General features: G+C 37.6%; 4 protein-coding genes across 5 annotated transcripts; 2 read left to right on the top strand and 2 right to left on the bottom strand.

Moving 5' to 3' along the window:
- The first annotated feature begins 291 nt into the window (after positions 1-291).
- On the top strand, positions 292-10233 carry Cad96Cb (protocadherin Fat 4-like Cad96Ca). The gene is made up of 18 exons (XM_011150614.3): positions 292-579; positions 2425-2535; positions 3745-4040; positions 4553-4645; positions 4839-4946; positions 5066-5167; positions 5603-5728; positions 5965-6159; positions 6262-6346; positions 6555-6667; positions 6742-6888; positions 7776-7890; positions 7971-8040; positions 8162-8272; positions 8358-8531; positions 8672-8928; positions 9292-9566; positions 9724-10233. Exons 2-18 carry the CDS (start codon positions 2469-2471, stop codon positions 9811-9813), a joined length of 2424 nt encoding a protein of 807 aa, XP_011148916.1. The 5' UTR covers positions 292-579; positions 2425-2468; the 3' UTR covers positions 9814-10233.
- Positions 10234-10992: 759 nt separating this feature from the next.
- LOC105188909 (C-type lectin domain family 12 member B) lies at positions 10993-14952 on the top strand. The gene is made up of 6 exons (XM_011150615.3): positions 10993-11419; positions 11808-11906; positions 12236-12442; positions 12621-12725; positions 12932-13223; positions 14342-14952. Exons 1-6 carry the CDS (start codon positions 11416-11418, stop codon positions 14499-14501), a joined length of 867 nt encoding a protein of 288 aa, XP_011148917.1. The 5' UTR covers positions 10993-11415; the 3' UTR covers positions 14502-14952.
- Positions 14953-15350: 398 nt separating this feature from the next.
- On the bottom strand, positions 15351-18549 carry LOC105188910 (nicotinamidase). The gene is made up of 4 exons (XM_011150616.3): positions 18035-18549; positions 16627-16888; positions 16079-16225; positions 15351-15813 (listed from the first exon to the last, which is right to left on the bottom strand). Exons 1-4 carry the CDS (start codon positions 18262-18264, stop codon positions 15457-15459), a joined length of 996 nt encoding a protein of 331 aa, XP_011148918.1. The 5' UTR covers positions 18265-18549; the 3' UTR covers positions 15351-15456.
- Positions 18550-20225: 1676 nt separating this feature from the next.
- On the bottom strand, positions 20226-23034 carry LOC105188911 (HD domain-containing protein 2). 2 transcript variants are annotated; one of them, XM_011150617.3, is made up of 4 exons: positions 22712-23034; positions 21591-21715; positions 21278-21446; positions 20226-20993 (listed from the first exon to the last, which is right to left on the bottom strand). In XM_011150617.3, the coding sequence occupies exons 1-4, from the start codon at positions 22760-22762 to the stop codon at positions 20763-20765; spliced, it is 576 nt and encodes a 191-aa protein (XP_011148919.1). In that variant the 5' UTR covers positions 22763-23034; the 3' UTR covers positions 20226-20762. The 2 variants fall into 2 exon arrangements, with proteins under 2 accessions (XP_011148919.1, XP_011148920.1); XM_011150618.3 differs by lacking the exon at positions 22712-23034 and adding an exon at positions 22009-22082.
- Between the last annotated feature and the right edge of the window lie 1431 nt (positions 23035-24465).

The raw sequence follows: 24465 nt of genomic DNA, 5'->3' as shown, positions 1-24465 counted from the left end.
CTCCGTTTTGTAGTAAAGAGTTCCACAGCCCTACAGCGCGGTCGTGGTCGAGTTTAATACAAGATAGATCCAGGTCGATCGTCGGCTGCCACGAAGTGCGCAGCATGTTATGTGTATGATGTGTATACCACTATTCAGGCAAAACGGGATGAGTAATGAAAGAACTAATTTCCCAAGTGAGTTTTGAGTTGTGATCTAGTTGAAAAAGAAGAATTTTACAGATATATATATATATATATATATATATATATATATATGCATCAGCGTTGCGGCGTTAAACTTGCAGAAACTTTGTACTTGCATCTGTTGCGAGAGTGAAAACAAGTGTGAGTTAAAAAAATGACCAACCGCATTGATCGGTAAAGACTAGCAAGGGTGTGTGATTCATAAAGCCCGTTTCATCGCAAACGACGCTGACTAATCGAGTGCGTGGTGCGTGGTGAAAGAGGATTAACCGCCGTGGGATTTAGCGTGTTCATGAGAAAAACGAGGATCTGCTGAGAGGATTATTCTTCAGTCTTCCCGCGCAACGAAATCGCGTATATATGAACGACGGGCTTCTACCGAGCGAATTTTGTGGTAAATATCGTTTGCATTATCGATCTTGGCATGCTACATTAAACGTACAAACAAACGTTCATTTCGTTCAATCGCGCGCAAAAACGCTTTCAATCACTTGAAGCGGGGGATTTGAATGACTGAGACTGTCGATACCGAACTGGCACCGACCATATTTCTTTTCTTTTTTTCTTTTATACAGTTATCCGCGCTAGAGCCGAGAGCGGAGGCTCTGGCCTTTTACGCCGGTTGCCCATCGCATTGCGTTTCAATTTACGGTCCGTGAATTTAAGCAGTATACCGCGCCCCACATAACCGAAGCATCCGGCTGATCTTTTCTGTGGCGAATCCAGTTTCTTTGTACGGCGTCTGAATCTCCCCCTTCGATCACTTCCGTCGCGTGATGCCGAAAACGTCCCGCGAAGAGCGCGGTTGAGTCAATGCGCGGAAATGCAAACTATATATTCCACTCTCTACATTCATGTGCATCAACGTTCTTTCACAACATTTCACAACTCGGACGTACGAGAAAACAAGAATTTATTGGTGCTGGATCTATCAGAGAGACTCTTTTAACAATTGCTACGGAACAGATATGGTAATATTGTAGTAAAAATGAACATTTTATTTGTAATATAATGTTATTTATAATAGTCGGTGAGAGACCGGTTGGAAATTGAATCGAAATAATAATTACAGCGACAAAGTAACGATGAAGAAATTAAACTGGCAAAACTTCATTTTTACAACGTCGAGTCGTCGAGGTTGTAAAAATTTTGCTCGCATGAATTCGAAAAACGATATAGTCAATACGTGTGGTTATCGCCGAGTATCATCGGTAAACGGCGAAATGCAAAAGCGAACGTTGATCCGTCGCGCTTTCTCGCATTAACGGCAGCCCGAAGAAGCTCGCTTCCTTCTTTCTTTCATTCGAACGTGAAAAGTAAGATCGCGATATAATCTCGGTGTTTTAAGCTAGCTTAAAAATGAATGACTACCGAGTTCCCGGCTGTGTGTGGCACAGCACGCGTCAGACAGACAAACAAAAGAAATTAGAAAAAAGAGAGAGAGAGGAGGAGATGAAGATACGTGCACTAGCGCGCAAGTATACGCAAGACGAGAGTGCAAGGTGCTAAGAGCTGTCTCCGGTGATAAGTTGCGAGTCATTCTAGCCCTAATGACGTGTAGTCCCACATAGTCATAGCTCCACGTAATAAAAGAGTTTCTCTGCATGCTTTCTAACCACGCGTTATGCTTGTGTTGCAAACGTGTGTTTCGTCGTCGGAGACGACGTGGAGATGGTCGGCCGTGTGCCCACCGCTTATATTCACCTTACACCCGCCCGTTAACGCAAGACGACAAACTCGATTACGTACGTTGTCCGCGCAAAATTGCTACCCGCAACATCGCTGATGCTGAGCCCGATCCGTCCCCGAAGAAATGCAGCGAACGAGCGGACGAGCGAACGATCAAATTTACGAAAAATCTCTCTCTCGTCTCGTCGTTGTGTCCAATCGCGGCGCCAGATCGCGCGGCGGTGAAATCTGAGGAAAAATCTCGGCGCGGAAATGAGAAACGTTCCTTCCGCGGAAAAACAATAAAAACATGATGAACGGTACGATGACTCCGCGAAGCCGTATGGGTAGAACGCCGGGTAATGACGCAGAATAACGACGGATCGAAGGTATCTTCTGGGAAAGATATCTTCGTTCCTCCGTGAGAGCCGCGAGAGGAGCGAGGAAAAGCAAAGGCCGATTGCGCAAACGTGATGACGCCTGGCATTGACGTCGGCCCGGCATTCGTCGCTTCTGTCTGCCCCCCCGTCGTCGCTTGCGTTGCTTGTCTACTGACACTCTTCTTTTGCAGATGCGTCGGTCGGCGAGATCGATGGACGGTGATCTTGAACCGCCATGGGGCGAAACGTATTGAGGATCTTGCTGTTCCTCTGTTGCGCGCTGCAGCCGCATGTCGGCCAACGTAAGTCCACCTTGACTCGACCGCCGCCGACGACATGAGTGTCGTCTTCCCTCACCGCATCTGCTCCACCTCCTTCGTTTCCACTGCATTTCGCGCGTTTAACAAAAAATGATGAAAATGATGAAAAACGAAGCGATAAGGATGAGGATGACGAGCAACTCACGAAGCTGTATCTCGCATTGTATTACGCCTTCTCGTGACTCGCGCTGTGCTCTCTGCGGCATTCGCCGTTCCGGCGTTTTTCGTTTCCCCGCACCCAAACGACCCAAACGACGTGCAAACGACCAACGAGGAGGCGCGTTCGTCTATGCTAGAGAAGAGGTTTGCGAAAGAAGACGGCGCGCTAACGTTGCGCCGCGACGATACGCCGCCATTCGGGTTCCGCGACCGGATCTCCGCTCCAGGGAAGCGCGCATACGCTCTACCCTCTCGCATACGCGTTAAACAGCCCACGCGTACGTATTCTCGTACCTCCAGCGTCCTTCTAGCGCCCGAATTCGATCAATCGGAAATAACGAAGCGGTCGCCACCAGAAACGACGTGGCGGGCTTTCCAGCTTGTCCAGCGAGTCGCGCAAAATGAGAGAAACGATCGCTTCGAGAACGAAGCTAATTCCTCCTCATTCTCTATTTCCACTCCTGTCTCCGCGAGAGAAACGCGGCTTGGCTCCCTCGCGAATCATCATTTATGGAAAGGAACGTAGAATTCTCGCGCTTCGCGTACGCTTTAGGTTACGGAGTTACGTTACGAGTTAAGTTTACGGTAAATCTAATTACTCTACGACGTAGCGCTTATGCGGTATGCGCGTATTCACGTGAGATCGTTTGGAGTCATTAAAACACCTGCAATTAATAACTAACTGGACAGCGTGTATTACGAGTAAGTGGGTGTGCTAATAGCGCCAGTCCGTACGTGTAAAATAATCATGATTCACTGTTATAAGCTAAGGGAATGAAGAAGGGAGCTACTCTCTCTTTATACATCGCTTTAGGCTTAAAAGTACAAAATACGTGCTCTCTCATGTCTCCTTGAATGTCTTCATGAATGGCGCACCTTTCCACCTCGCGCCATTCGGTAACGTTCAGTTTTCGGTTTTCAAGCAAGAAAATATAACGAGCAGCTCAATACGAATTGACTAATGATTAGTTTCAACGAGATATTTGAATGACTCGATCGGGACTCTTGTCACAAGTAAAATGTCTTACGCAGTAATTCGAGACAAGCGATGCTTCCTGAAAAGCGGAGACACCGCGGTACAACTCTTCGTCAGCGAGGATCTGCCCGTTGGCGACATCATTGGAACCCTCGAGGTGATAGGTGACCCAAGCTCGCAGGGTGACATTGCGCTGAGGTTGGAGGTCACAGACAAGGATATCCCCGTCGCGATCTTGCCGTACTCGAAAAACTTAACGCTCATCAAACCGCTAGACAAGGAAGGCGAGGAGGGCCCAGCCATCGTCCTCATCAACGTCATCTGCAAGAGGAAACCTCCCTCAGAGTATGAGGTGAAATTGTCTCTCAACGAGGGCAAATTGATTACATTGCCATATATTACTATTAATACGTCTGTTTTATGTGCATCAAGAAAGTGTCTATTTCATGTCCATTTAACTCTTTGTGTGTGTGGCATTGACAAGTATACTTACCACCTTTTTCTCTCTCATTCTTATGAGTGTACTGTCTGCTATTTGCAAACCTAATGAAAATAAATATGATCTCATATTTTTCTGATACATTACTTGCTCACTTTACATGTTTCTCATAGTTTTTATATTGAATTTGCCATTTTGAATTTTTGAAGTCTGACTTCAGTCAGACCCAAAAAACATAGATCTGAATGCAAGATTTTGCAGAAATCTGTCAGGTAGAAAAAATGTGCCACACAAAGGCATTGTTAACGCATTGTCGATTTCATCTAGCTCCGGTTTGGCTGGAAATCGTAAACACGTTATGGACACGCGCGATTCTTCTTTGCGTTGGTATTTTTTCAAACAGATTGTCTGTGATGTTTATGAAGGAAATTAGCATACCAGTGAACATTCGCGTGAAGGACGTAAACGATAACTCACCGCAATTCATCAATGCGCCTTATGTGCTGAATATTTCCGAGGTAAAATGCATTTTTCTTTTATTTTATGTCGTGCGATAACCAATTATTAATTACTAAATATTGAAAAGTCTGTTGAAAGTTCCAAAACACAACTTATTACACGATTGTTTTAATATCTCCAGTAATTTTAATATTCCATTTTTTTTGCGTCTTTTTTTGGTTTTGATGTCACTGCATGGATGTTCACAATTAGGTTACCGTTGTCGGCACAAGAGTTTTGCAAGGAGTTCGAGCCGTGGACGCTGATCAACCGGGACAGTATTCCACGGTGCAGTACGCAGTGCTGCCAGGAGCACATTCGGTAAATTTTGTAAACAACAGTTTAACAATTAAATTAACCATTTCCATATTTTATACTGCTTTATCTATTTGTTATATATATATATATATATATATTCTTTTCTTTTTTTCTGTACAAAGGAGTATTTCGTCTTTGTGAGTGCCTTGGAAGGTACCCTCGTCCTGAGAAAATCGCTGGATTACGAAACTCTCACTAACTTCTCCGTTGGCATTCGTGCCCAAGTGAGTGTTTGCTTGCGTTACTCGAAAGGAAGAGAAGATTGAAACTACAATTTGATGAATCTAGCATGATTTCTGGGGTAGTTGTTCTCGCTCAATTCACGACTGTCGAGATTTCTACGACTGAACGATAACGGAGTTTAACGTTCACAGAGTACTGGTAAATAGATCGCAACGGGCTCGAATAAATTGATTCGCATGATCGATGCGTATCGTCACGCAAGACCGAGCGAACGATAATCGCAGAGAATCCTAATGGGACAATGCTTTCTCCATCTATTTCTCACGCTCTGTGAGCCCTGTGTCAATAACAATAACAAGAAAACCGAAAACGCGCCGACACGACTCAATTGCACGTTATATTTATTCATATAGTATCATACCTTTTTAATCCTTTAACAAGGATTTTACAACAGTAAACCTCTTCCCTTTTCACAGGACCAAGGTAATCCACCTCTATCATCGACGACAACATTGTACGTTAACGTTATCGACGCCGACGATCAGAATCCAGCTTTTTTAAACGAACAATATAAAGTCATTGTACCTCGTCATGTAAAAGAGGTAAGATTGCGATCAAAATTAAAAAATTTGCCAAGATTTCAATCACAAAATGAAAATGCAAATTTGTATATTGTTATTAACCATCGAAAAATTGTTGAAAAGTGTTACACTAGATATTATTATCTATAACACTCTAAATATTATTATACACCTGCGACACACAAGAAAACGCAAAGATCTGACATTGGAATAGCAATAGAAATTACACGGAGATAATCAAACTTATTAACGTAAAGGGAAAATCGCTAAGAGTGCTTCCTACGGCGATAAAGGCCGCTGATCAAGATGTTGGTATAAACGCGCCGGTCCGATACACGATTCAAGGTGCGATTCTTCCTTTCCTGAATCTGGACTTTAAAACTGCCGAAATTGCTATGATCCGATCATTACACGAACACGAGCTAACATCGCCAGCAACTATCGTGATCAAGGTAACATAGGAAATGACCACTTTAGTTCCTGTAAAGATTCTTTTATACTTTACTAGTAGATACAAAACATATAAAGTTCGTTTATTGTTCATCAAATAATAGGCTACCCAAGTGGATAATCCTGATAGATATGCTCTTGCCACAATCGTTGTCTCGCGAGAAGACGGAGTCGGTCCTACAACTGTCGGTAAATATCTGTTTGGTGTATCAATTATTTCATGTATTAATTATTTTTCCCATCGATACTACGATTTTAATTAAACATACGTCATTTTACGTGTGCAAGATTGCGTGTGAAAGATTAACAGAATGATTAACTAGATCAAACAATTGTCAACTTGAAGAAAGATTTCACGCCGACGCAAAATTAAAGTACATACGTTTATGGACTCTAGGTGGTCGTTTACCCGTCAAATTCGTGCTGAAGGATCATCAAACAAGCGTGCCGGAGGACACGCCGTCTGGAACAGTCCTTCTAACGACGAGAGTCAACAACACCGGTGCCAATGTAAGTAGTAAAAATGCTACAGCGACACGGATCAATTGCGACCTAGCAGCGTAGTACAAATTAATTAATTCTAGGATCTGAGATTCAGGCTGATGGGCGCGTCGGAGGACCTCGAGCGATTCTTCATCACCAACTCCGGCGAGTTAATTCTTAGAGGCAAACTGGATTACGAGCGACGCGTCCAGCATAATTTTTTGGTTTACGTCACCGACGGATATTATGTACGTATATTTCCCGACTGGTTAGCGAAGCTAGACTAGTTGGTATAGCAGAAGACATAAAAAATATATACTATATACTGTACGTAAATATTCAAAATATCGAATTAGTCAATAATTTCGTACGGTCTTTTGCCTGTAAATGTAAGGTGATTTTTTTAGGAAGATTTTTATGAAAGAAAATTTTTTTCTTTATAACTTTAGTCGATGATATAGGATGTGTGGTGCTGTCGGGAGAAACGATATCAGAACTTTATGTAGTCAATAAATTAAACGTATACAACAGAAAAGGAAAACACGCTACGCGTCTTAATTGCGCATACGAAACCCTTACGAAAAAAATAGTCAAATACTGAATATTTACATTCAACATTTTGTTCGAATTTGCTCTCAAACATAGGTACATATATGTACTCAAATTCGAATGTATATGACCATATTTGAAGGTAAATTCGAGCAATTGAGTGTAAACACTCAATATTTGAATATTCTTTTCCATAAGGAAAGACCTGTTGTGTTTTATTTTTCGAATATCGAAGTCAAACGCAAAAGCCGTGTCTATCTCGTATACCATATTATATCTTGTCGTCTCTCTCTCTCTCTCTCTCTCTCTCTCTCTCTCTCTCTCTCTCTGAGCGTCGCCGCGGCTGACTTTTACTCTGTCCTTCTTCCTGTTATTTTCTCGTCAGCATTATAGTAGTAGCGATATCGAAGAGAAACAGTAGTGCGGTATGCACTATCCATTCTTTATTCTTAGTCTGTGCAACCAATTGTGCAACCTATACGAACTCTCCTCAATCTCTGCGATCTATAGTCATCGGCAGCTAAGCTATACGGAATTAATGGGGGACCGATCTAACATATAAATATATAAATATTAAATTTCTCAGAATGACACGTCACGTGTGAACATCTCGGTCGAAGGTGTGAACGAGTGGGATCCTCGGTTCCGACATGCCCGGTATGAATTCCACGCGCGTTCCTTGAGAGAAGGCTCCGTCGTCGGTAAACATTCTCTTGAATTAAACATCAATGCCTGATTGCCGTCGCTCGATCGAGTGACAAAAAATGCATGACTCTTGCAGGGAAATTAGAAGCGGCCGATGGCGACAGAGGCGAGAAAGTCAGTCTATCTCTCAGAGGACCGGATGCAAGGTACATGTATATGTCGGAACTAATTGATGTAATAACGGAAATTAATCTAATAACTAATAAGGAATTGGCCAGAAAATGGCACGAATTAGATTTTAATCATAAACTCTCGTGACTCTGTCAGGTTCTTCGAGATCAGAGATAACGGGGAATTGGTGCTGAGATCGCCAGGTCCTTTCAACGGATCTCTGGCTCGATTGGTAGCGGTGGCATCCGACAGTGGAACGCCAACTAAGTATTTCTGTTTCTACGTTTCTCCTCGTTTGCATTCCCAGTAATCGGTCCAAGTAGTAATTTGCCTTCGCGCGCAATTTCTCCAGATCCGCCACGACCCAGGTGATCGTACACATACCGAACGGCGGTTCGTTGCCAATCGCCGCGAGAGCCGCACCCGCTTGGCTCGGGAGCAGCGTGCTGTTGGTCGCAGTTTTCGCTGCGGTCTTGGGCCTCCTTGGTGTCGTCATACTGATCCTCATTCTTTATATTTACAAACAGTGAGTAAACATATCGACGAATCGAGATGTTCGAGTCGAGCGAAGATATCGAGACTTATTACTGTACTGACAAAGACCGAGAGATGCAAAGTGACATCTAATTCATAATTTATATCGTCGACCTTTTTCTCTCTTTCAAGCAAAAGACCGAAAAGCGGCGGTTCAGTCAGCTCCGTGGGTACCGGATATCGCGAGAAATCACCAGTGCCCTCGGCTCTAAGCCCGACGCCGCAGGTGCTAGGTGCCAACGTCCTCCAGGACGTCTTGGAAAGCCCACGCAACCGACGTCGCGCGAGCAACAGCAATGAAAATGATAACATGCAGAACCACAACGACATCGACAATCCCGTCCTCGGAGAAGGCAACGGAGAGGGCTCATACGGCGCCACGATAAGAAGTATGTTATTTAAATTAAATATAAATCCAGACGCTAATGAATAAATTTGTCTTGACACTTCCACAACAACAGTTGATATATTTGGTCTTCGCTCTTCTTCATACGCATTTCTCTCTTATTTCTAATTATCTTCTCTTAATTTCTAATTATCTATTATAAATCTCTTCGAAAATCTTCGTCAACAGTGTCAAAATTAAATACTGATTCATTCAGTTTAATTAAAATAACTAATTTCTTTTTGCAAAAATATACCATATGTACTTCCTTCTCCACGAAGCGATTTTAGATTAAGTGTCTATTGAAATTACATCCCTATCGCGAAAGGATCAGTTAAAGTGCCCTTGTTCCTTCCTCATATTACAGGTATAGCATCGGCAAGGCAATTACCACTGTATGCTAGACACAAAGTGGCACCCGCCCCGAATCCGCCGCCAACTTTATCAGCGACTTCAAACATCCCCAATATCGGTGGACTGGTGCAGAATATGAACGACTTGAGTGCTAGGACTAACTTGGATGCGGGATCCCACGATTCTTCCAATTATTCCGGAGATCCCCCAGATTCTTTGGCGCCAGCGTGGCCTTCCAGCTCGGTTTTACCGAGGATCAAAAAGCTATCCTGGGACGACGACGACAGAGTAATTATCTTACATGATGAAACGAATTCGTGATCCTTTTGCTTAAAAAAATATGAAATAAAAAATTTTTAAACTTGAAGCACACAACAATGCATAAACGCAAACAACGAGCAAAGAGCATAAACAACAGAGAACGTAGGATTCTATTATTTTCCAGACTGTGGACAGTGTCGAGGTTGCGGCAGAAACGCGCGCCGGAAGCAGTCAGACCGGCAACGAGAGGCTCAATCTTACCGTGTACTTCTAACGAACGATTATTGTTAAGACGAGAGATGTTCCCCGATTGTGAATAGCCAGTGCGAATTACGAATGATTGTCATAAATACTGTTCGACCAGTCCAAGTTAAATAAAGTCTCGCTGATGCCGGAATTCTATGAATGAACTTGGGCGCATTTGCAACACAATGCGACCTCACACGCGTGTGTTCGGTCCACGGAACATCTGTGCTATCGTCTGTTGTCCTGTGTTGCAGCTTATTAGCGTTAACTCGCATTATCTCGAATAGATTATGTTTGCGATCTGTTGGCCGTGCGACATCGATCTCTGATGTTGTAGAATGTAGGTATTGATAATTGCTGAGAGAGAGCGGAACAATGAAAATGCTGCAGAGGATATAATACAGAGGAAGGAATTTGAAAGAATTTCATATTAAATATGAAAAAATAGAAGAAGAAAGAAGAAACTTGGAGAATAAAGGATTTTGAGATATAATTGGAGTATTTTTCCAATTACTTTATTAATATACCAATTACATCGAGAATCACATTTTTTCATATACTTAACACATTTTTTGTTGCTTTAATAAGACTAACGAGTTACTACGATTAGATTTGTACGTACGAAACATTATGTTATCTCTGTAACTCGCTGTTTTAAAATGTTTCATCTTAAGTAACGTAAACGTAAATATAAGGAAGACAAACGTTTCGAGTGAGAGTGCATTGCAGCTCGTATAAATCATATCGGAAAATGTAGTTGATCGTATAATCGCCCCTCGTCTTACGTTCGCGGTCGTTATCGTGAAGTTATCGTGTTCACACTTTGTTGAATGCTTTTTGTTAAAAACGTTCGAGAATATCCGAGAAAACTGTGTCAGTGGGCCAATCTTCGCGAATATTTCCAGTAACGAGTAAATCAGTGAATACGTTCCTTCTCGAGCGGGATTTGAGACTCATTTTTCAAGAATCTCACCTTCAGTATTATTTATATTTCCATTGCCCATACGAAAAGTTTAAGGCTGCTTTTACGTGCAGAATTAAACAGTGATTTTGAATAACATTAGACAATATTACGTAATAATAAATTCTCTTTTTCTGCATAAAAAATGTGTAATTCTCAAGTCGCTGGAAACGTGATGTCAAAGGAAGAATAATTAGTCCTGGATGTTTTTAAAACTAATTTTAATATCTATTACCGCAAACGGTTTGCACCCGTTATTATATTTATGGAAATACGCGCATCAAATGGTTACAATACATCGCGACCAGTGTGTTTCATGATATTTACTGATGTGAAGTACATCGACTGTTTTCGAAGGCTACGTAACATCCGGCACAAATGCTGTCGTGTCCGGTAGCTGATTAAATCCTATCCGAGGTATGTTCGTCGAAGAAAGTGAGTCGTCTTATAAGAAGGGGAGAAAGTGACCCAGAGAGGTCTGGTCTACGGCTCGCGCGCGCACGACATCGTACTCGAATCTTTTCTTCTTCTCAGTCGGCCGTAACATTCGGTTGGGTGTGGAATATTCTCGATGCCAAGAGAGTTGTGCATAGAGAGTGCGGAAGTAAATAATCATCTTTGCATCTTCCATCCACAAGTGTTCTGTCATCGCTCTATTAAAACACACACATGTGTAAGTCTGTGCGAAAAGAGTGCGATGCATCTCTTAAGTTTCTTTTTAATCTTTCATTTTCATCTTTTGTTTTGTGTGAAATTGCATAAAATCAAATCTATCAAAATCTATACAACTATCCAGATTAACTTCAATCAGAAAAAAGCGGTCGACTTATGCGTCATGCTTATCCGATGTTTAGTCATGTAATGTATTCATGAGTGCACATTGGGAATTCCCGGCACACTCACATCCGGATCCAGCCATTATCTTGAAATACTGAAGGTCGTAATCTCCCTTGGAGAAAGTAAAAAATACCAGAAACATCGGATTCGACGGAAAGCGACGCTTCCTCAGTTTATCTCCGAAGTTATTCTCCGAAGGTTTCATCCTTGTTATTTACTTTCAGATCGGAGAACTGCAATAGAAGCAAAGATGAAACAAACTGTACAATCACCTTTTGTCATTATGCTTATTACGTTGATGGCAATCAGCACTGTGGTACTCGGTCAGTGCATACGTATCATACATAGACATTTATAACTAACCATAACCACATAACATAACATAACAAATAGCAATTAATATGCATATATTATTGTAACAATAATTCATTTTATAAAGACAAGATTAACGTTATCTTTAATTCCAAAAGTCGTTCAAAACAATTATACATATTGTTATAACAATATGCGTTAATTGTTATTAGAGAATTTGGCATCTCTTTATTACCACGATCACGGAAATATGTGTGTATATATACCATATATATATATATATATATATATATATATATATAATTTTATTTGTGTATTTAATTTTGTTTTTATTTGTTAGGCGTGCCATCTCAACTGGACAACTCATCGGCTGTTGCGACAAATCATGGTCCTTGGGCGGAAATTCTTGAAAACTGGATTACCTCTCAGTCGAATAATTCTCGTGCATCACGCACGATGAAGATCGGTGACAAGACAGTGTCGGTGTCGAGTAAAATCTCCACCGGGAATAAAAAAGACGTTTCCGAAACCGATCTTTATCTGCTTGGTATGATCTATGAAAAAAGAAAAAAGAAATCCCATGTGTATAAGATACATAAATTTATTTTAGTTTTTCTAAGATACACAGATTTATTTCAATAGCCACTAATACTGACTCAGTAGCAATTATATTAGCAACATAAGAGAGAAAGGGATCTGAAAGTCTTCTCAATGGAAATTTGTAGGTGCCATCGAGAAACTGGTGTACAGAGTGGATCATGTGGAAAAACGATTGAGAAGAGCGGAAGAGTTGTTGTATTACATTATCTCTGGCAACAACAAAGAGAAAGGTGAGTTAATTAAATGTGAAAAGAATAAGTAGAAAAATATTTAGAACGAAAAATAGCCGTGGTATTTAATTTATATGTTACAACGTGAACGTGTCATCAGCCATCTGACTTGTATATCATCGTTGCTTATCATCGTTATTATTATCATGCTTTTTACTATTATTATTATTATTATTATGTATATTATACTGTTATCGCTCTTTCAGAACCTTGTCCCGCCAATTATACAAGAATGGGTCAAAACTGCTATCACTTCAGCAACCGTGACTTCAACTGGAAATCGTCAGCCAGTCTTTGCCGTGGAATGGGCGGACATCTGGTCGAATTTGACACAATCGAGGAGAGCCAAGATGTAATTGCCGGTCTAACGTCAGACTTCAAATTAAAAGGAAAAGATTTCTGGACTGGAGGATTAAACCCAGGTCTTTTATGGATCTGGGCCAGCAGTGGTCGACCAGTCTATCAAGATACCAAACAACCAGTCATAGGTGACGGCAGGTTCGTATCATTCACTATTAATTTGCGCATTATTAATTCGTATTATTGAAGTCATCTCTGAGCATGGATTATTATTATCCATATATTAAATTTTTCATGTATAAATTAATTCTTGAAATCAGTTATTTTGCCCATATCGTGTAATTTTGTAATTTTGTAAGACGTCCAGGAAAAACATCATCATGATCATTTTATCGCATATTCTTATAGTTCTTTTTGAGACCTTTCCATTCATTTCTATGTGTTATATTCAATTCCTCTTGTGTTATATTTGCAACATTCTGAAATAAGCGGCAGAAAGTTTAGCGGCGAGAAGACTAAATGACATATATATTATGTTCAGTAGAAAAAATAACTTAATAAGCACCTTGCGATCTACTACCAACGACTTACTGCAACTGTTATAAGATTTTCTACGACACTTAGCGGTTTACCTACGTAGCTTTCTCCACAAGTTTATTAAGCGGTCCAGCATAACGCAAACTCGATCCAAACTATTCGTGGATCCAATAGCGCGATAATGACAGTGAGCACCATAAACCAGCGATAGCGCCAACGTTAACATTGCTGCGTTATATAGCGCTCTCGTTTTCGCGCAGCTTAAATACTTTTTCAATTTTAACATTCCGAAGATTTATTTGAACTGCAATTGTTGTTGCTATTATGTACATGAAAATAACAAATAGAATGTACCGAGATATCGTTTAACGATCACGATATAGTTTATAGCATTTTGGACGTTCGTGGAGTTTACATACGCCAGTAAATACTACCAGTAAGCACGACCTTGAAAAGATAGCGTTAATAGCGCGTAGTTACAACTTATGTACACGCTACTATTAGTGACATCGTGATGACACTTGTTAGCATTACCATAGCATACCAGTAGCTCCGCAAACAGTCTATACAGCTAAATAACACTAACAGCGTCTCCTTGAACACACCTTTCTGCTGCATCAAGCTGCTTTTTCTGCTGAATGTAATGATTAATACTGATTCTCGAGCACGCTCGCGTTCTTTTGTTAGAACCGTATCTATACCGCATTAAATCAATGTTTTTTTGTTTTTTAAGTATTATAACCACTTTAATTTGTATTCTAAGAATATTATTTTTATAGGTGTTTGAAATTATCCTATAACGCGTCGTCAAAGATCTACTCCTACAGAGGCGAGGATTGCGGCTCGAGACAAAGATACATCTGCGAGTTGACAGTCGACGACGAATCAGCGAACAAGATCAAGAGGGAAGTACGGTTATTGCTCCACAAGGATAATTAGTTGCGTTTAATGGCGAATGGAAATAGGAAGATGAAGGGAACAAAGGGGGCAAAAGATTATTCTTGTAAATATTATATATAATTTTATCAACTTATATTGTGACTTTCTTTGACAAAATAATTTATAAGTACAAATTATTCTCCCATACTTCAGGACATACAAGTTCTGTTTAAATGTACGCGAACTGTATACCTCGTGCGTGTGGATACGTTCCAAGTTCCGTTTACATAACATTACGCAACAACAGACATACATTAATATCTGTCGCAATACCTATTCGCAATACGTTCACGTGACAGCTTGTGTGCATGTATTTTTTCAACTACAAGATCGATTTTATTACTAAGTTTAAATCACAGGATTTCTCAAAGATTTCTCATCGCAAGATAGATTGTGCAATATTAACTTGGTGATAATACCAAGTGTAAAGGTTTCAATATAGTCCGTATAAATTCCCATTACCCAACACTAGTGCAGTACAATATCTTCGATAAGAGATAAAAAGTTATGTCCAAAAGTTGAAACATTTTAGTATTTTCAAAAGATATCCGTAGCATCCAACACCAGTGTATATGCGATATGTCCGATAAAAGAGAGAGAGAGAGAGAGAGAGAGAGAGAGAGAGAGTAGCACTCTCTCTAAATACACTCCCAGTCATTTCAATTCGTGTAATTGTTTTTCAAAAGACCAATCAACGTGTCGGCTATATAATCCAACAAATACCAAGTAACAGTAACATAACCGTTGGTTATAATTTCCCACTTAATAATGTACTATAATGTAAATGCAATAGAACACGTAGTGTTATATATATATATATATATATATATATAAAAGTTACATTGTTGAGTGAGAAATTATAACTGACAATTATGTAACTGTCACTTGATGTTTACTGAGAAATGATCTTCCAACGCCTACGCGAGTCTGTTTCAAAATTTTTACGAGATTCCCCTTAGGACATATTCTTTGCGGCGTGATGCGCCATTATCAGACTACGCTCGCCTTTGTTCACCAAGGACAAGACGCGTTCACTGGACACCACTAAGCCACCACTTTCGGAGATCGTGTTCTTAGCAATTTCGATATTGCTAGGGTTTGCACCACGGCAACAATCGTCGACAACGGCTAACCGATAATTCAATTGCAGGCCTCTCAAACATGTTTCCTTCACGCATACATCATAGGCTAAACCGCAAACATACAAGTGTGTGGCACCAATTTCCAACAAGATTTTTGTAAGTTCTGATTTATTGTCATTCGCGCCGAATGCCGAATATTCCTCAATATCCGAATCTTGACCCTTACAAATCTGAAGCATGAAAACCTTATTGCAAGAAACTGTTCGTAAATGTTAAAAGAACGGGAGAACAACGGGGAAACGTGTAACGAAGAGCACATTCGAAATGGTTTCGTTGAAAAATTTGCAAAGATATACACTGTATAGTTTATGTATAGGCTCTAAAGGTCAAGAATATTAAGAGAGTGTATAGATAAATTTTAAAAGGATTCATTATTCATTATCTCTTTAGCATAGTATATGTATTATTCATGTTTCATATATTATCATACATTACCTGTTTAGAAGAAGGCATGATTAGGAGATCTTTGTGCAGTTCGGCACCCCAAGTACCCTTAACGCAATGCTTCGGCCAAAGTACCTGCTTTATATGAGGTTGCGAAAAGATGACAGTATCGAAAACCTTCGCCGTTTTCTTAGTGACCTGTATTACGGTGTATAAATCAAGGTGGAATCAAGATAAAAAATGAATGCATCTCCGGATATACAAGCCCAGCAAATATAGATATATAACTGTTATATAATAATAATAATATAAAAATGAAATGTAATACGCCATATAACACGTATATTCTACAGACATTATAGACATTATACAGGGTGTTAAAAAAAAGTATACCGACAAACTTTGACAAAAGATGACAGAGAGATTACATATAAATAAGTAATATGAGAGAGGAAATTAATGAGTCGGAAACATATTGGCTTATTTACATATCTTCTATTATCTCTCAAATATGTCAGTCAATTTTCTCTTGACTTCTCATCATTCAACAGAAACAGTATAAAGAGCTTGTCCAATTGAATTATTCCATTTGAATTTACCTTACTATCCGGATGAAGTTCACGCATCATCAAGTTATCAAAAAAACTGATGTGGTCCTCGGGATGCCAATCAAGAGTGTATATCACTCTGTCCCAACGGCCTGCCTTTAAAAGTCGATTTATAGGTTCCACCACTTCTGCCGCTTCCTGGTTATAGCCGCAATTTCTAAGAGCTAATGCGCCATCGATAAAGTCATTTTGTACGTCCACCACCACCAAGACATTAATAGGATTTGCAGTAGTATGTATCCACTCGTAGCATCTGGAAATAGGAAAAAACCGGTTATGCTACTTATTATTTCTTCTCAAGGTAAAGCCGAATCTTAATGTTTATAATGTATTCTTCCCTCCGTTCCAGCCAACAGTTTCTTTGTTTTTACACACTCAAGTGTAAGGAAAAAATTATTAACGAATATTCTTCGATTCACATTTTTTCTATATTTTTTGTATAATATTCGCAGTTCTCATTGTTTATATATAATATTCATTTACTGATTTCGAGGCATGTTAGAAATATAATATATCGGCGAGATATCGCCTTGTAATCTGTCGAAATCAACTCGAAATAAAATATGCAAAAAGTTTTGTATTATTTACAATCTAATAAACGAACTAGTACCAACTAATGGTAACATAACATCAATGTTTTAACTTTTCATTCAGTAATGTAAGTGTTGTATGGCGCATGTTACGCATTTAGCAGTTATATTGTCGAATGAGAAAAAATAATAATAAATGTTAAATTATCCCCGTAAAAAAGAATACAAGAATAGAATATAACTATTATATAGCATAGAAGTTTGCACGTGATGTTATTACTGCTTATTAACGTTAAGATTACTGAAATTCTTTTTTTGCAACAGCAATATAACGCTGTTTTAAAATTGTTAAATCGCTTTGTTAGATGACTGATTATAACAGTGTAACATTATGACATGACAATGTAACACATTATATAACAAGAACAGTGTTCGCGTTACGTTCATGTTGTGCAACATTTTTTTATTCTCGCGCTAGCGCAAGCTTCACATCTTCTTCTTCTTCTTCGTTTTAAGCCTTTTTCCATTGCAAATAATTGCGAAATACGACTTTCTGTTTGATATATCTCCATAAAAATTAGTCCAAAGATAAAAATGTAAAGGTAAGGCGGGTAAACGGGGAACATTATTGAATTTATTATGGTATTATGGAATAAATTATATATTATAAAAATATATCTAAAATGTAAAGTCAATGCAAAAATATTTAATATTCTAATTATATAATTAATTGAAAGTCAGAAAGTATAAGGATTTATCTCAACATATAAAAGATACAGAAAGTATGTCTACTTGAAAACTATCTCAAAACCACCCAGTTCTTGTTACAGGGGTGATACTGCGCGCGCGCGCGCGCGTGCGTTCGTTACCTGTGCAACTCTCGCTCGTCCAAAGTACCGTCCGCGTCCGTGTCAAAGAGCTTGAAGATCTCTCGTACTTGCAATTCGTGCTCCTTTACTTCATCCATACCAAATAATTCGACGCACAAGTCCAGAAACTCCTTGTAATTCAACAATCCGTCCGCGTCGGTATCGAATTTTGCCCGAATCGCCATCGGAGAATTCCAGACAGCGTTGTCATTGTACGCTGAACACGACATGATCGATATCAGAATCTTTTGTACTGCGTTAATATATCCTTGGTTACGACCCAACCTCGATCCAAATGTCGTCGCAAACGAATCACAACGGCGGTCGACACCGGCAAACTGATGACAAAATGACAACGAGGCTCGTAGTTTAACGCGTAACTGTTCCCCCACCCTCCCATGAACTTCGAAAAAAATTCCCCTATTTGAGATATCAGCAATAGATCTGCTTAATTACTCTTTCCTTAATTACGTTTCCTTAATTACCAGCCTTCTTAGGCTTCTCAGTCATCTAACAAAGCGATTTAACAATTTTAAAACAGCGTTATATTGCTGTTGCAAAAAAAGAATTTCAGTAATCTTAACGTTAATAAGCAGTAATAACATCACGTGCAAACTTCTATGCTATATAATAGTTATATTCTATTCTTGTATTCTTTTTTACGGGGATAATTTAACATTTATTATTATTTTTTCTCATTCGACAATATAACTGCTAAATGCGTAACATGCGCCATACAACACTTACATTACTGAATGAAAAGTTAAAACATTGATGTTATGTTACTATTAGTTGGTACTAGTTCGTTTATTAGATTGTAAATAATACAAAACTTTTTGCATATTTTATTTCGAATTGATTTCGACAGATTACAAGGCGATATCTCGCCGATATATTATATTTCTAACATGCCTCGAAATCAGTAAATGAATATTATATATAAAAATAACCGAAACTTTATTATAATTTCTTCTTATCTAGCCGACATTAAATCTTATTAAGCTCTATAAAATACTTAAGGCTATTTTCACGAAAATTATGAGATACCAACAAAATTTATATAATAGGGCACTTACTATCTGATATATACGTATTATATTTTATATACAAATAGGAATAGCTCCCTATTTTATTTTCTGTTAAACGATTTCAATACATTTGAAAAATTGTTTAATTGTTGACTCAGATATAAATATATGGTGCAAAGCACTTTCTAAATATTATACTACTTTGTAAAGTTCGCTATGTAATATCACTTAAGATAAATAATGCAACTTGTAAGAGAATAGGCACTATTTTTAATCAAACATCGTTTATAAAACAAACACCACACTATAATGCTTATCATGTTCAAATTATAATTACATAATACAGCAGTTAGCTTGTATGGCAATCAATCATCTCTAGTCTCTAATTGACTATATACAAGCTCTTACATATTCTTCTCCTCTCTTTAGTTATGAAAAGTACATATTTTCGTAAACTTAATATGCATGATGGTAAATTGCAAATACAACAAACTTGATAATATCGTAATCTAAGAATTATTATTCTCTCATGGTGTAAACAAAAATTCGTAGATTGATTAAAATATAATGTTAAAAGACATTGCTATTATGAAACACTGAAAAGTATAAAGACGTAATAACCTCTAAAATGATGTAAATATTTGAGAAACATGTGGCGAATAATTAATATATTAAGTTATGAAAATATACTGAACAAAATTGTCAAAATGTTAAATCTATTCAAAGCTCGAAGCAAATTCCGCGTTATAAGTACCGGTCGCTTAAGCCACTCGTATCGCACGAACTTACACTAAGGTAGGGATAACAGAAAAAGTAAAAAATCATATATAGATACATATTTTGTCGTGTATGACAACACATTTTTAAACTTGTGCACAAAATAAAACGTCGATAAGGATTTCTAAAAATATCTTAAAGCATAGCGAGAAGAGAATATAAATAAAAACTATAAACATTTTGATCATAAACATTGGATCAAAGTATGTACATTTCATATTTGGATAATTGGAGTTATAAAGATAAGTATCTCACACACTTTTAAAATAGAACATCATAAAAAGGATAATATTAGCAACGATAAGATATAAAGGCAGTGGTATTTCTCTATTTCAGGCAGTGTTAAAAACGACATTAATAGCAATGTTTGGTATAATATCTGTATGCTATTTATATGCTTTAGCTTCTCCCTGCCCCTCTCTCTCTCTCTCTCTCTCTCTCTCTCTCTCTATATATATATATATATATATATATATGTGTATGTGTGTGTGTGTGTGTAATTTGTAGTTTAAAAAGAAATATTTGGCAAACGCTCTACTATTAAATACTAATTACGACCATAGAAAATGTACATGTTATTCCAATAATAAAAAAGAAAAGCAGACGATCCTTGAAAAAATGTCAAGATATACAATATATATATTTACATATAAGTAAACATAATATAAATAAATATTTTTCTTTTTATAGAAAATCTGTACAAATCTGTACTATGTGACAAACTGTTCACATGACTTCAGCATCGGATAAATAATTGCTGAATTACAAGATCGCAATGTATAAAAATTTTCTACTAGAAATTTAATAATCGTTGTAGTATATTCTTTCTGAAGTATAATACTGTGTGCTCCAATCTTAAAATATTATTTAAACTATTTGGAAACTTGCTCTTCCAAATTTTTGTCCTTAAGGCAGAATCTTTGTTATTTTGTGATATCTAAACCACTAAGCAAAGCTTTTCTGTCAGCCTCTATATCACTGGCAAGTTTACTAATGAAGGGATGTCTAATCTTGCCGTTCGTCGCAACAAAAAATTCTTCTAACTTCCCCAAGATGTTGTCCCTCTTTTCATATTCGAATGCTTGCATCATTAAGTCCAGTCTATCTAAGTCTTTCACGTACTGCGCTTCCGGGCTTTCCTGCTTCTCATATTCCTGATAGATATAGAAACGATAAACCATTAATAGACAAATCTATACCACAAAAAAGAGAAGCTTAATGTTTATTCTTTCTTATCAGTATATATCATATTAATCATATATCAATTAATTGTAATTTTAATAATTGGAGAATAAAACTTACAAACAAGTTCATGACATTTCTAAATTTTGAAAATTTGTTAAATTTTAAGACTTCTGTAATTGCGAATAAGAACAGACATTACATATTTTTCTTCCAAAACAGAAATAAGAGGAAGGGTTATAAGTAATTTCCTTACACGAAATATTTGCAATATCTCAGGTCCTTTATCACCTAACAATTTACAAATATCTTCCATAGCTTCATCTTCTAATCTGTGTTTTTCATCTGGTGGAACACCACAGTAAGGAGTTATATCTCCCACAATACATTCAGCTAAGTCATGAATTAATGTCATTTGCATTATTCTGTAAATTGGAAAATTATATTATATTATTAAATTAAACTGATGATTTTGATATGTTTCTACAATAAACACAGAGTAACTTTATGAAAAGTTAACAAATTTGTCAAAAATACAGATACAAATCATGATGAATATTCCATCTTACTTTGTTTTGTCTAAATTTTCTTTTCCATCTACTAGAAATGACAGCATTGCCATTCGATACATATGTCCAGCAATTGTTTCAGGATCAGATATATCTCGTTTTACCCATCCTGTCCTTTTCATATGCTGCAAACATATAAATAGAAATATTAGACACATAGAGAAATTCTTCCTACTTCTTTAAAAAATTTGATTTATTTATTTCTAAATAATAATATAAATATTTAATCATGAAAATATTCTGTTATTATTTTATATAACTGTATGCTGTATTTTATATAACTGTATATATATTTCAAAAACTTTGCACACTTGGATATACGTAATATCCTGATTCAAGTTTCAAAAATGTCATAAATATGTAAAAATAAAAAATATACTGGAAAGATACTTGAATTGCAAAACAAATAGCTTCTTACTTTTTTGTTCCAAAGTTAAGAACAAATACAATCAAAATACAATACAATTTACTTAATGGTTATATTAAAGTTGTGCCCATTAAGTATTAAATAATTTATTCCTGAGAAACAATATTGACCTCTGTACAAAAAAATAATAGGAAAATATTAAATATTTTCTAAACACACAATAAGTAAATTACACATCTATGTAACAAAAGTCAATGCATAAAAACAACAATATTAAAAAACACGTGATAAAAATTAATTCTAGATGAATCCTTTATTAAAACTGTTATAATTATATCATTTTTTATGTCTCTGTTGTTTTATTAGTTAAAAAAATCCTGGTCCCTTGTCTTAGCTATATCTGTATCCATCATATTTATTAACGCCACACACACAAAAGACTAACAGTGACCATTTTCAAACTGAAAACAAACATCATACTTGGAATACGGCAGACAATAATATTAACACAATAAAAAGCATGGATTTAACAAGCAATAACACTATAACACTTGAGATTCTGTAAGAGACATATGTTACATAATTGCAATTGACGTGCAGTTTTTCATGAAATGATTCCTATACAGACGGCATCCGGGGATAAGCGAGGGAATATGCAGAAAGAAATATAACTGATATAAATATCAACGCTGAATGAGATGAAAAACAAATTAATAATCAGAGCATAAACGCCAATATATCATTTGTAATTCACCTTCAACCGGCCTACTAGCTCCATAAACTGCTGCAGCTTTTTTGTATCCATCACAATCGATTAAAAATTTCACGTTAATCTCACCGTTACTGACAGGCCTGACCGGTTCCTGAATCGAAAATCCAGGAAATAGAAGGATAACCAAATGTTCGTCATGGAGTTACCAAATACCGGGAACAACATTACTCTAGTTTCGACATAGCAATCAGATGAGAGTTTCTGCAATACCGCCTCTCAGATATGGTAAACGTAAATTGTGAACGTTATTCGCTCAGAAATAACGTCGCAACATACGCGACCAATAGCATTCACGAATTACATTTACCTGATGGACGGTATTACAAAAACTCCCAATTATTAATCAACCCTGAATGTGTTGAAACCTATGGCCATTTTTCAGCAAGAAACGCCGTTACGCAAAAATACTTTATTGGCTATGCATTGTCTAAAACGATGTTGTAGATAACATGTAGCCAATAAAACACTAATGTATAAAGCCAGCAGCACACGATGCTTGTTTTCGTGCTGGATTGTTTGCTAGATGAAAATACTGCGTTCCGATTGGTACGTTTCCGAAGATGGATGAAAATGCACCAATCAGAACGCAGTATTTTCATCCAGCAAGCAATCCAGCACGAAAACAAGCACCGTGTGCCGCTGACTTTACTTCTTACTGCTTACTGCCATTGTAGACCACGCTTCAGACCAATAACGTTGACGAATTATTCAACGGTTGCTCAACCGTTGAGTGTCGTGAACGCACCCGTTCTCATATCTCTCTCGCACCAACACAGCGGATGCATTCGTGTGACATTTCCGAACGCAGTTAAAGCCAGCGGCACACGGTGCTTGTTTTTGTGCTGGATTGCTTGCTGGATGAAAATATTGCGTTGTGGATTGGTGCATTTCCGAAGATGGATGGAAATGCACCAATCAGAACGCAGTATTTGTCTGTGAGTCAATCAACCGTACTGTTCCCGATTATAAACTGATTTATAAGAAGTGACGTGTGTAAAAGTAAATTCGTGAAAATAATTTTTTGACAAGAAATATTATCTTTAATATATCGGTGCGACCAGTTGTAAGAGTATTGAAACAGGATGATCAGCGAATAATTTGTCAATTAATTACAGAGTTATTTCGTACCTTTTTTCTTAGCTGATAATTTACTCTGACGCTGTCTACGAGACAATGTTCAACGACAGAATAACCACCCGCCCGTCAGCACAGCAACACTTTCTAAACTACTATGTTTGACTGATTCAACAGGTACTACTAAAATAGTACCAGGCAGTGAATGCGGTAAATCCCCGGATTCTACGTGACATTTTCATATCACTCGAACTTAGCACATTGGGGATTCACCGATTTTAAAGCCAACGGCACACGGTGCTTGTTTTTGTGCTTTCTTTTTATTCCCTTTAGGCCCAGTTGCACCAACTTTGGTTACTTTGGTTGTAAGTGAGACTTAAACATAAGTCTATCTTTATCTTCCTTACTAAATAAATAAAGACAGATATATTTAAGTCTCACTTAAAACTAAAATAATGTTGGTGCAACTGGGCCTTAGAGAGCCAGGGATACCTTACAATGTCCTGATTTCGCGAAAGGCCACAATTTGATTTACTTTATTACTCTTTAGTGACATTGAAACATTTTTGATAATTTTTTAAGCAAGAGATAACATAAAATAGATAAAAATATGACGATTGCTCGCAATAATCAGCAGAGGAAAACTGGCAATTAGAATTGGT

Source organism: Harpegnathos saltator, unplaced genomic scaffold (genome assembly GCF_003227715.2).
Source record: "Harpegnathos saltator strain DR-91 unplaced genomic scaffold, Hsal_v8.6 scaffold224, whole genome shotgun sequence".
Lineage (NCBI taxonomy): Eukaryota > Metazoa > Arthropoda > Insecta > Hymenoptera > Formicidae > Harpegnathos > Harpegnathos saltator.
This window is presented reverse-complemented; position numbering and strand designations above follow the sequence as displayed.

Coding starts and splice junctions, on each gene's coding strand:
- Cad96Cb (XM_011150614.3), top strand. CDS start 2,469: ATGGGGCGAAACGTATTGAGGATCTTGCTGTTCCTCTGTTGCGCGCTG. Junction 2,536..3,744: donor GCAGCCGCATGTCGGCCAAC/GTAAGTCCACCT, acceptor TGTCTTACGCAG/TAATTCGAGACAAGCGATGC. Junction 8,273..8,357: donor GACAGTGGAACGCCAACTAA/GTATTTCTGTTT, acceptor CAATTTCTCCAG/ATCCGCCACGACCCAGGTGA.
- LOC105188909 (XM_011150615.3), top strand. Junction 12,726..12,931: donor TGGCAACAACAAAGAGAAAG/GTGAGTTAATTA, acceptor TCGCTCTTTCAG/AACCTTGTCCCGCCAATTAT. Junction 13,224..14,341: donor CCAGTCATAGGTGACGGCAG/GTTCGTATCATT, acceptor TTATTTTTATAG/GTGTTTGAAATTATCCTATA.
- LOC105188910 (XM_011150616.3), bottom strand. CDS start 18,264: ATGTCGTGTTCAGCGTACAATGACAACGCTGTCTGGAATTCTCCGATG. Junction 16,889..18,034: donor GACGAGCGAGAGTTGCACAG/GTAACGAACGCA, acceptor TCCTATTTCCAG/ATGCTACGAGTGGATACATA. Junction 15,814..16,078: donor TCATGCCTTCTTCTAAACAG/GTAATGTATGAT, acceptor TTCATGCTTCAG/ATTTGTAAGGGTCAAGATTC.
- LOC105188911 (XM_011150617.3), bottom strand. CDS start 22,762: ATGGATACAAAAAAGCTGCAGCAGTTTATGGAGCTAGTAGGCCGGTTG. Junction 21,716..22,711: donor AGCTAGTAGGCCGGTTGAAG/GTGAATTACAAA, acceptor ATATGTTTGCAG/CATATGAAAAGGACAGGATG. Junction 20,994..21,277: donor AGATATTGCAAATATTTCGT/GTAAGGAAATTA, acceptor TATATCTATCAG/GAATATGAGAAGCAGGAAAG.